Source organism: Ovis aries, chromosome 15 (genome assembly GCF_016772045.2).
Source record: "Ovis aries strain OAR_USU_Benz2616 breed Rambouillet chromosome 15, ARS-UI_Ramb_v3.0, whole genome shotgun sequence".
NCBI classification, from domain to species: domain Eukaryota; kingdom Metazoa; phylum Chordata; class Mammalia; order Artiodactyla; family Bovidae; genus Ovis; species Ovis aries.
The window spans coordinates 48,923,012-48,935,298 of record NC_056068.1 but is presented as its reverse complement, the minus strand read 5'-3'; the positions used below and the strand labels follow the sequence as shown (position 1 = coordinate 48,935,298).

The following is a 12,287-nucleotide window of genomic DNA, read 5'->3' as shown; positions in this document are numbered from 1 at the left end:
TACAGTCATTCATTTCATTTTGCTGAGGGCCTCTTATAGTTTTTTTTTATACAAGTATTTTTTCTAGCTTTACCCACTATCCCTAGATTAGGATGCTTGAAATCATGTATTCTAGAATATTATTTGAAATTTTTCACAGGATTCATTAGGGCAATCTACTCATAGTGAGTTGGTTACAAGTTACATGGTAGAGACCTATGGGAAGGAGTAGAAAGAAGTACCAAAATGTAAGCTTGGAGAAAAGGAAGACAAGGTCTTGTTATTTCAGTAGACCAGGAACAGGATTCAGAGAAACAGAATTAGAGCGCAAGATGATGTGGAGTAGAGGAGAGAGGAATTAAGGAAGCTGCTCCATTAAAGGAAAAGAAATAAAGAAGCTCTGATACCTAAAGGACATTTCTAATAGAGTCCACTAGGAGAGAATGGCTAACAACTCAGGTTCAAGGGTATTTCTGGATATAAAATCCTAGCCCATCTTCCAACAAGAACATTATGAAGTATGCTTTCATAGGTGCCCTTAAGAAGTGCCCTTAAGCACTTCTCCATTATTTCTATAACAACTCATATAGCTTGGAGACATTTTTTCTTGAGTGCACCACACAGCATGCGGGATCCTAGTTCCCCAACCAGGAATGGAACCCATTGTTCCTGCAGCAGAAGCTCATAGTCTTAACTGCTGGACCACCAGAGAAGTTCCAGCTTGGAGATTTAATACTAAGACCCAACAGTTATAATCACAGTTGTTGTTTTGTTGGTGTGTGTGCATGTGTGTGACATGTCTATAAGTATTCCCTACTTCAAGTCAGGGCTGGTCTGGGCAATAGGGTGGGATGAACCTAGACAGATTGATGGTTTATTTGGGAGATGGTAGAAAAAGAAAAACAGAGCCAAATCTGATAAGAAAAATTTAGGGTACTGTAGAATTATGTGATAGGTATCATGATTAAATTGGAGGTTTTGAATACAGAGACACATGTAATTTGGAAAGAGTTTATAGAAGAGTTAGTGCTTGAAAAAGGATCAATGTGACAAATACTATTATTGTTATCTATTTTTTCAGGGCATGTCCTCAACCCACCATGATGATTTTCAATAACACCACATCTTCCCCTTCAACCTTCCTCCTCACTGCATTCCCTGGGCTGGAACTCGCTCATGTCTGGATCTCCATCCCTGTCTGCTGTCTCTACATCATTGCTCTCTTGGGAAATACTATGATCCTGTTTGTCATCTTTGTTAAGCAGCGTCTCCACAAGCCCATGTACTATTTCCTCTCTATGCTGTCAGCTGCTGATTTGTGTCTGACCATCACGACCCTCCCCACTGTGCTTAGGGTTCTCTGGTTTCATGCCCGGGAAATCAGCGTTAAAGCTTGCCTCATTCAAATGTTCTTTGTACATGCTTTCTCCTTCCTGGAGTCCTCAGTGCTGGCAATTATGGCTTTTGACCGCTTCATGGCTATCTGTAACCCACTGAAATATGCCACTATCCTCAAGGACATGATGATTTTGGCGATCGGACTATTCATTTGCATACGACAACTAATTTTTGTCTTTCCCATGCTTCTAGCCTTGAAGACTATATCTTTCCAGGAAAGAAAGGAGCTTTCCCATCCATTTTGTTACCACCCAGATATAATTAGAGATACATATTCCAACCCCTGGATCAACAGCTTTTTGGGCTTGTTTCTTCAGCTCTACATGACTGGTACTGACTTAATGTTTATTCTTGTCTCCTATGTCCTGATAATCCGTGCTGTCCTGAGCATCGTGGCCCCTAAGAAGCAAAAAAAAGCTCTCAACACTTGTGTGTGTCATATCTGTGCTGTCACTATTTTTTATGTGCCAATGATCAGCCTGTCCTTTACACATCGCCTCCTTAGCTCTACTCCGAGGGTGATCTGTAGCATTTTGGCTAATGTTTATTTGCTCTTACCACCTGTACTGAACCCTATCATTTACAGCTTGAAGACCAGGACGATCCGCCAAGCTATGCTCCAGCTACTTCAAACTAAAGGTTCATGGAGCCGTAATGTGAGGGGTCTTAGAGGATCGTGGGACTGAAGGGGAGAAATTGTCACTACATAAAGTATATTGATGTAGGAGAGGGATTTATATCCATGTCATCCTCAGGCACTGCAGTTACTAAGACAATTTCAGTTAAATTATAGGAGTAGGAAGACGAGAATCCCCTAAATTTATCAAAGAGTTCAAACAAACAAACAATATTCAAAACCAAATTAATTGTGTATTAGTCAAACATTTGGGGCTTCCCTGGTGGCTCAGTTGGTAAAGAATCTGCCTGCAATGCAGGAGAGACCTAGGTTTGATCCTTGGGTTGGGAAGATCCCCTGGAGGAGGGCATGGCAACCCACTCCAGTATTCTTTCCTGGAGAATTCCCATGGAGAGAGGAGCCTGGCAGGCTATAGTCCATGGGGTGGCAGAGAGTCAGACACGACTGAGCGACTAAGCACAGCACAGCACAGCCTTCAAACATTTAAAACCACTATGTGGACTCTTGTGCATATTAAAAGCACAGAAAGACTAAACACACACAGAGTGACGTCATCTTCATCCATCCAGTTAAACAATTTATTATCTGCTTACAAATGATAATTCTTAGGACCAAAACAAATGACAATAATTTTGTTTTTCATTCAGCTGAACAAAGCCATTTATTTCTGTGGTCAAATTTCCCAGTGGGAATTGAAGATTTTCGGTTGAGCTGGTAAACAGAAGAATTATATGTGTGTCTAAAGGTTCACACATACAAATTTGTAATTTAAAACTGGGTAATTATTATACACTGGTTTCATTTCCTAGATCACCTCTAGAGACCCTTGCCTCCTTCTGGATACATGCCCTGAACTTCTCTTTTTCTTTTTTTCCCTTTAATCCTTTTCCTCCTTAACAAAAATGAAACTTTCTAAGTTCCAATTTGTTACACCTCCAATGAGTGCAATTTATAAAGTCACACATTGCCTTTTATTATTTCCCACTGCCTTGACAGTCTAACACAGTTCTGATTCTGATTCTACGCCCCTCTTCAGTATCTACTGTGCCTCAGGACTGAAACTTCTCTCTATTTGCCCTGGTTTCTTGAGTTGTTAATTTTCTCCCTAGCTGTTAGGCTCCTTGACCTTTTTGTGTACTTGTTACCATAGAATTGCACAGCGGTTTTGATGCTTTTTAATATGACATTTGTGGATTACCTTTATTAACAATATTTATTTTGTGAAAAAGTAACTTCAGTACAGAGTTGACAGGATATTGGGAGAATTCTCCTAACGTTTGTTTCACACAAAGGGTTATGAAATTTTAATTCCACTCAGAAATTCATGTGTAAGCTCAATGGACCAAACAGATACTCTGATCTAAGGCACTTATCTCCTCCCTCTAAGCCAGCTTCCTACTTCTAGCAGACAGGGAGTTGTTGTTGTTTAATCCCTAAGTCGTGTCTGACTCTTTGTGACTCCATGGACTGCAGCATGCCTGGCTCCTCTGAACTCCACTACCTCTCAGAGTTAGCTCAAATTCATGTCCATTGATTCGGTAATGTTATCTAACCATCTCATCCTCTGACATCCCCTTCTCCTTTTACCTTCATTTCCCCCCAGAATCAGGGTCTATTTCAATGAGTCAGTTCTTTGCATCAGGTGGCCAAAGTATTGTAACTTCATGGATCACAGCGTTGTCGTGGTGATGGGGCTTGCATAACTCAATGAAGTTATGAGCCAGGCTGGGCAGAGCCATCCAAATGGACGGATCCTAGTGAAGAGTTCTGACAAACCGTGGTCCACTGGAGAAGGAGACAGCAACCCACTCTGGTATTCTTGCCTGGAAAACCAGACAGGGAACCCCACTCCCAAATTCTGGTATGTTTGCCTCAGCTTTCTGTTCAGCTCAAGCTCTAATAACCCTGTGAATCTGCTTTGCCGAAACCCCAACCCGCTTTTCTCTAACCATAAGCAATGATATCCACGTATTGTTTATAGTGAATATTATTTGTATGATTTCATTTTTATACAGAATATTCAGATTTTTTTATTTCTTACTAGAATCACTTAAATGTCACACAAATGTGTATGCCTGGAGCCACTATTTTAAGTGGAGAAAAATCAGCGTATGAGCATACAGAAAGTAGTGCAAATGGAAATAGCATTTGGCTTTTTAGGCTCCAAGACCAGCATCACAAACAGAAGCTCTCTTGGCCTTGTGCGTTTTGTGGGAAACCTTTATATTTCATCATACCACAATTCAGTATTTCAGATTTCAAAGTTCCATCTTCATGTTGCTACCAAATGTCTCTTTGGTTATAATCTCTTCAGTGGGATAGAATACAACTATTATGTAAAAGTTCAAGAGTCCCAAGGTATAGACATGAAATATCACAGAAAAAAAGGATTAAGAATGGAAGACATTTTTATTAGTCAGGTAGCCTATTAGTAAGCCCAGAATTTAAAAAAAAAAATCTTAACGAAAGAGACTTAAGTAAGAGAGTTTTGTGAATTCAGGTAAGAATTATAGGAATGGGATGAGGCAGAAAAACTGTCACAGAACTGGGCATGTTCTAGATGAGGTTACACAGTACTCTTTGAGGACTCCAGGGAATGACATAAAATACCAAGCAATGTTTTTCAATATTTATGTTTTTGGGTCCAGACATTACTACGCCTAGAGAAGAAAGAGGGCTTGTATAGCACCTATGAAAGGCTGGTAGAAATGAAGAACTATGAAACAAGAAAGAAAAATATTTTTCTTTAAAGAGTGTCACAGTACAGCAGAGACTATCACTCTGAAACCATCCTGTGGCAGAGTAGACAGCCCACACCACACCCTAAGCTAACCATCCAAACATCCCTTCACCAGCTCTTACCAATATCAATGGCTTTTTAATTGCTTCTTTGGAAGAGATTTCTAAATTTATTTTTCCTTTTCTTTTTTTTTTTTTTGTAGATCCACAGCACTTCACAATTCATATATTTTAAAACATCTGGAAATATATATATATATATATATATATATATATATTTAAAAGTTTCATAAGTCTTGATACCCAAATGCATTAGCAACAAACAACAAAGCTAACATGAACTGTTGTGAATATACTTATGGACATTACTTATTTCAATTGTGTGAATACTAACACATTTCACTTCAGTAATACAACTGTGTTAGAATACAGGATAATGCCCCAAGTGTTACAGGGCCTTTCTAAAGTATAAAAATTCTGAGTTCTGAATGTTTTAGGTGAGCAATTATAGAAATGTGTGATTGTTCTTCCAGTTTTATGATGGTCAGTATATAAAGCAGCCTGCTATATGTGTTAATCTTTCATTCCTCCGAATGTACTTTTAATAGTCAACTCAAAATTCAATTGCTCAATACCAAAATTGCCTGCTCAGTGTTGAAACACTTTCATCAGTGTACTCTATAGTCATTGCTATTAGTAGATGACTTTGCATTTCGGTGTTATTTCAAGCAATGCATTTAATATATTTGGGTTTTTCTTAAAAAATTATTAATATCATATATATGTATATTTATATGCCATTAAACTTTTGTGAATATATTGGGAAATACAGAAAAGTATTTAAAAGATAACAAAAATCATTTGCAATTCTACCACTGAGAAATATTATATGCTCTACGACTTAAACTCTTTTTAATAAGCCAAAGTAGTACACACACAACATATATTTATGAACCAGGGTAGTAGTGTATATTCCAACATATATTTCTACTTGTAGATTTGCCTGATGTTACTCACTATTCTCCATTAAATCATATTTTATATTAGATTAACTTCCTTTAGGAAGCTTTCCTCTGATTCTTCACTAAAATAGGCAAACTGCCATTCTTTTATTTGTGCTTTCTTACATTCATGCTTAAATTTACCATACTTTACTCAGTAAATTTAACTATTTGTTTGTTCTCCCTACCACTAGACTATAAGCTTGAGAGTGGGCCTATGTTTTATTTTCATTTAATTCTAAACATCTAATTTAGTGTTTAGCAAATACCACTTAGTTCTGACTGCTGTGTTGCATGGGTGAATCATATTTAATATTATTTGTATATCATGGTTTATATTATGCTTCCTATTATTTAACATTTCAGTATTTTATAGTATTTTTATTATAGAAAATAATTCTCAAAATACATTCTTATAAATACATATTTGACCACACATAGAATATGAATTGTTAAATTGAATGGGTTAGTTTGTAGGCTAAGGAAACACACTGCCTGGGGTAGATTCAAGTTTCTAACACCATAGTTCTGGAAAACTTTTCCCTGGAAAAGCTAACTGCTCAAAGCTTTAAATTCGTAATTCCTATAACAGGGGGGAACTCATAAAATCTACCATGCTCTTGCAAAAATTAATGGAGTTAATGCAGGTAAATATTTAGCCCAAAGTCTGGTACCTGGTAAATGGTGAACGTTGCATATATCATATTATTATCTTCGAAATTGTAATGATTTAAAAGCCATTCAAATATCTAATTGCTTTTCACTTTTCCTTTCAGCTTTTACATTTTTATTTCTTTAGAAAATTGTTCCCATCCAGAGGTTAATTTATTTACCTATATTAAAGTAGATTTAAAAGTTAGCTTTGAACATACTTATTCATTTATCTTATTTTTGTGTGTGATTAAAGATCACAAACGCATGTGTAGTTTAAATAGGTGTTGATTTTTTCTACCATAATTATTTGAATAGTCAACCTATTTCAATATTGTTTTGATATTCCTTAATTATATATTAAGTTTTCATATCATGTATGGTATATTGAAGTGTGTTCTTTATATTTCCTTGTCTTTACCATTGATTCATTGACCACTACACAGAATTTATAGCTGAGTAATAGTTGTTCTTATTATAAAGAGCCTTGTTACAATTTTTATTTATTATTATCATAATCTTCAGTTTAATCTTATGTCTATTTTTGGAATTATTGGGTAAATTTCTAAATATGTTATTGGGAGCTTGATTGAAAATGCGTTAAACCTGTATGGTAATTGAGGAAAAGTGACAAACTGAAACATATTTACTCTTCTGATCAAGAAACATTTATTGACATCTTATGACTTGAGTTACTGTAAAGGTTTGAATTTTTGAGTTGAGGGTAAACACTAAAAAGAGAATAAGTATTCTTTCTCATGTTTTCATGACAATGTATTTGCTCTTTCTCGTGGTTAAACAGAACATTAACTGTTTTTTAGGACACCTTCTTTAACCTAAAATGTATAGTTACTCCTTAATGATTTTGGCAATAGGTTTTCTATCATTCCAGATATTCTGCATGCCTGAAATTTATCATCACATTCTGAATTGTTAAGAGTTTTTACTGCTGTTGTTCAGCAATAAAATGTGTTGAGAGTTGAGAAATGTGTCAGACTACTATTCAGATGTCATTTCCATACACCATACAAGTGCTGGAGATATGCCAATCAGTGTGATGTGTACAGTTATTTTAAAGAAATCAGTTATAAGAAAGAGAGGCAGACATGTGAACTAATAGACATAACATAATTGGAAACTGTTAGGATCCTCAGAGAATTAATAGTACAAACTGGAAGGATGTACAAAAGGTTGTCCTTCATTTTCCTAAAGAAGCTATAGACATCGAGACATCAGTTGTTGAACAAGAACTCAGTGAAATTCACCTAGGGACATCAAATCTATAGTAATACTTAGCCATCTGAGAACAACTTCTTCAAATGCTTTTTGGGAACATCAGTACTGTTAATTATTTGTCATTTTGACTCAGGAAGTAAAACATTGAAATTTATTAACAGTAATTTTCTCTCACTGCACAGTACAAATTGTTGGTTAGCTTATTCTAAATTTTATGCTTTCTATCTTTGCCCCCAACTAAATACTCATTAATAAAACATGAACAAAAACCAAATGACATAATTCATAGGAAATAATTTGAGGTAACCCATCATTCTTAGTTGGCCATTTACCTTTTTAAAAGTGCAACTATATATGCATGAATATTATTTTATATTCCTTAATGTATGTCTAATTTGTCATTTTTTCTGTTAGCTCAAAATTATTTCTAGCATTCTTAGTGTAAATTAACATGCCAAATACCAAAATACTAAGTATCTAAAAGCATTGAAATCATTATTTTAGAACATATATTTTAAGGCATTTAAGAATATCGGTGCTTTAAAAATTACCATGCTACTATTAATAGCTTTCCTATTTCTTACTAATAGCAGAACTGCCCCTCTGTTCTTTTAGTAAGTATGGCTTTTTGGAACCTTGTTGTAAGTTAGAGGAAAAGAAAAGCAAACCTACTCTGTCTTAAAGAATATTATGAGTTTATTGTCAGTTAAAGGCTGTGTCTGACTCTCTGTGATCCCATAGATTATAGTCCACCAGGTTCCTTTGTCAATGGGATTTTCCAGGCAAGAATACTGGGGTGAGTTGACAGTTCCTCCTCCAGGGGATCTTCCTGATCCAGGAATCAAACCCATGTCTCCTGCGTCACCTGCATTGGCAGGCAGATTCTTTACCGCTGATCTACTTTGTCTCTATTTGATGGTTAAGAATAGAGCAAAGACAACACCACTAATTATTAGATAAATGTAAGTCAAAACTAAACTACAGTGAGGTATCACCTCACACTGGTCAGAATGGCCATCATCAAAAAATCTACAGACAATAAAAGGGTTTAGAGAAAATGGAATCCTCTTATACTGTTAGTGGGAATGCAAATTGGTGCAGTCACTATGAAGACAGTATGGAAGTTCCTTAAAAAACTAAAGCTACCATGCTTGCATGCCTGCTATGTTGCTTCAGTCATGTCTGACTCTGTGTGACCCTATGTAATGTAGACCAACAGGCTCCTATGTCCATGGGATTCTCCAGGCAAGAATACTGGAGCGGATTGCCATGCTCTCCTCCAAGGGATCTTCCCAACCCAGGAACTGACAGTTACCATATGTTCCAGCAATCCTACTCCTTGGCATACATCCAGAGAAAACATCAACTTAAAGAGATTCATGCACCCCAATGTTCATAACAACACTATTTACAATAGCCAAGACACGGGAGCAACCTAAATGTCCATAGACAGATGAATGGATAAAGAAGATATGGTATATTTATACAGTGAGATATTACTCAGCCATTAGAAAGAGTGAAATAATGCAATTTGCAGCAACATGGATGGACCTAGAGATCATCATACTAAGTGAAGTAAGCCAGATAGAGAAAGACAAGTATCATATGATATCACTTATATGTGTAATCTATAAAAAGATACAAATGAACTTATTTACAAAACAAAAACAGACTCACAGACTTAGAAGACAAAGTTAGGTTATCAAAGGGGGAAGGTGGTGAGGATAAATAAATTAGAAATTTGAGATTAAAATACACAGTACTATATATAAGAGAGATAATCAATAAGAACCTAGTATACAGCATGAAGAACACTACTCAATATTCTGTATTGACCTAAATGGGAAAAATATCTGAAAAAGAATATGTAACTGAATCACTTGGCTGTATACCTGAAAGTAACACCACATTGTAAATCAACTTTGAAAAGTGAAAGTCACCCAGTCATGTCTGACACTTTGCGACCACATGGACTATAGTCCATGGAATTCTCCAGGCCAGAATACAGGAATGGGTAGCCTTTCCCTTCTCCAGGGGATCTTCCCAACCCAGGGATCAAACCCAGGTCTCGCACATTGCAGGCAGATTCTTTACCAGCTGAGCCACAAGGGAAGCCCAAATCAACTATAACCCAACGCAAAATTAAAAACAAAAAACAAAAAACCAAAAAAAAAAAAAAAACAAGAGCAAAGGGAGAAAATACATAAGCAACTCATATTTGGAAAACAGACTTTTTAAATTTAAATGGGAAATCAAGAATTTAAATTGAGTCCCCATAGTAAATACATGTCTGAAGGCTGCAGGAAAGAAAATCAGTAACTGGTTTGGAGTAATGTCTTTAGACTCCAGCTCCTCTGATATTCATTCTCTATAAGGGAAAACAATCTCTACTTCCATTTTTACATCCTTGTGTTGTAAATACTGTAACTAAAATTCCACTTCCATGTATTGGTTCATGATTTTAATTATATTACAGAATTATCCCATACATACCTATCAATGCCCATGTAAGTCCTAAGCTCACAGACCTCAATGCCCAGATCCTATATTGTTGTACTGATTACAATCATGATTAGGAAAGATAAGAATGACCCATCCATAATAATTTGCTTAGAAAGGTATTGTTTTATTCCCTGAACCTGGCTGACCCTGCCTTACTTTTCCCCATTCCTTTATTTTAGACCAAATTTCCCCAGAACCTTCTCACGAATTTGCTGTGTCTTCACACAGTAGACAATTGGATTCATCTGAAGTGGCACTAGCAAGAAAATGTCAGCAATGAGGATCATGGCCACTGATGCACTTGAGCTTGCCAAAGAGGTGCATGGAAGCCAAAGAGATGATGGGCACGTAGAAGATGAGCACAGCACAGATGTGGGAGACACAGGTGTTGAGGGCCTTGAGCTGCTCCTTGTAGAATCCAATTCCCATCACTGTCTTCAGGATGAATACATAAGTGAAGTGAAAGAAAGTGAAGTCGCTCAGTCATGTCCGACTCTTTGCGATCCCATGGACTGTAGTCTACCAGGCTTCTCTGTCCATGGGATTTTCCAGGCAAGAGTACTGGAGTGGGGTGCCATTTCCTTCTCCAGGGATCTTCCTGACCCAGGGATGCATATGAATACATAGAACACAGCAATGAACACGCTGTCTGTCATCATACAGAGAGCAACAAAGAAGCCATAGAAAAAGTGGACTGTGTTGTCTGAGCAGGCAAGCTTCATGACATCTTGATGGAGACAGTAAGAGTGAGAAAGTAGGCTCTTCCTACAATAGGTCAATCTTTTAAGAGTGAAAGGAAATGGGAGCACTAAGAGCATGCTTTTAATGAAAAACACCAGACCCATTTTGGCCACTCTGGCATTGGGGAGGATGGAGCTGTATCTCAGGGGGTTGCAGATGGCCAAAAAGCGAACAAAAGCCATGACCAGGAGCAATGAGGACTCCAGATTTGTGAATCCATGGATAATGAATTCTTGAGCAAAGCTGGCACTTGGGGAAATTCCTGTAGCATTGAGAGCAAAGATCTGCAGCACAGTGGGGAGGGATGAGAGGGACAGTCCCAGGTCAGAGACAGCCAACGTGGAAAGGAAATAGTACATGGGTGCATGGAGTGAGGGCTCTGTCCTGATCATGAAGAGGATGGTGCAAATGTCAAGGATGGCCACCAGGTACATGAGGCAGATGGGGACAGAGATCCATATGTGAACATGCTCCAGTCCTGGGATTCCAATCAGGAAGAAGGTGGTGATCTCCACCTTAGAAGAATTGAGATTGTGCATGATAAATTGATTGGAAAGTATTTATTCCCAGATCTGAAATGGCACTTTCAGCATAGGTCTGTTATGCACTTCTCCCTTCTTTCAGCACTTTTGTCTGAGACATAAACAGAGAAAGACTTCTCATAAAAGAACAAGGAATAAAGAAGTTTTGAAAGACTTCTCATAATAGAATAAAAGAATAAAAGAATGAGGTATTTCTTAAAAACAGACTATTGATAATATAGTCAGATAATGTTAACTGACAAGGAGAACCATGGATGTCACACTTCCCCATTAGGTCCTGAGAAAAAAAGTACCCAAATAAAGATATGTCCTGCAAATAAATTCCCCTTCTATTATTAGTTTTTGCCCCTCCCCATGTATAATCTAATTAAACAATTTATACAGTCAGGCTGAACTATAGGGTAACTCTTTCTGCTTGATCCAAAATGAACATAGAATTAAGAAGAAAAGAAGAAAAATGGCAAAAAATAGATTTTAGTAAAGCAGTTAGGAAGTGGTTTCTCCAATTTCCAGAGATGCTTGCTCCAAACACTTTTCAGGCCAGCCTTCTAAAGCTGAATTCACTTGCAAGCTCTCTGTAGAGCTTGCTACCACTGTTGATAGCACCATCCACCAAGTAGAATCAACTGTGACAACGTAAAGGTACAAAATCAGCACTTGCTCAGTCAGATCAAGAGATGAAGATGAGAGATGGCTCTTAACAACCTGAAAGAGGGAATAAAGGAACAAATATGTTGAAGAGATTAAAAAGAGAAAACATCAGAAACTATTACTCTGTGCTAGGATCACAGAAAAAGCAAGAGAGTTCCAGAAAAATATCTATTTCTGCTTTATTGACTATGCCAAAGCCTTTGACTGTGT

General features: G+C 37.0%; 1 protein-coding gene and 1 pseudogene across 1 annotated transcript; one reads left to right on the top strand and one right to left on the bottom strand.

Annotated features, from left to right (window-relative positions):
* The first annotated feature begins 1,058 nt into the window (after positions 1-1,058).
* LOC101116254 (olfactory receptor 51T1) lies at positions 1,059-2,063 on the top strand. The gene has a single exon (XM_012095937.2). The coding sequence runs from the start codon at positions 1,080-1,082 to the stop codon at positions 2,061-2,063; it is 984 nt and encodes a 327-aa protein (XP_011951327.2). The 5' UTR covers positions 1,059-1,079.
* An 8,250-nt stretch (positions 2,064-10,313) lies between these two features.
* LOC101109561 (olfactory receptor 51A7-like) lies at positions 10,314-11,423 on the bottom strand (annotated as a pseudogene).
* Positions 11,424-12,287: the final 864 nt, after the last annotated feature.

Coding starts and splice junctions, on each gene's coding strand:
- LOC101116254 (XM_012095937.2), top strand. CDS start 1,080: ATGATGATTTTCAATAACACCACATCTTCCCCTTCAACCTTCCTCCTC.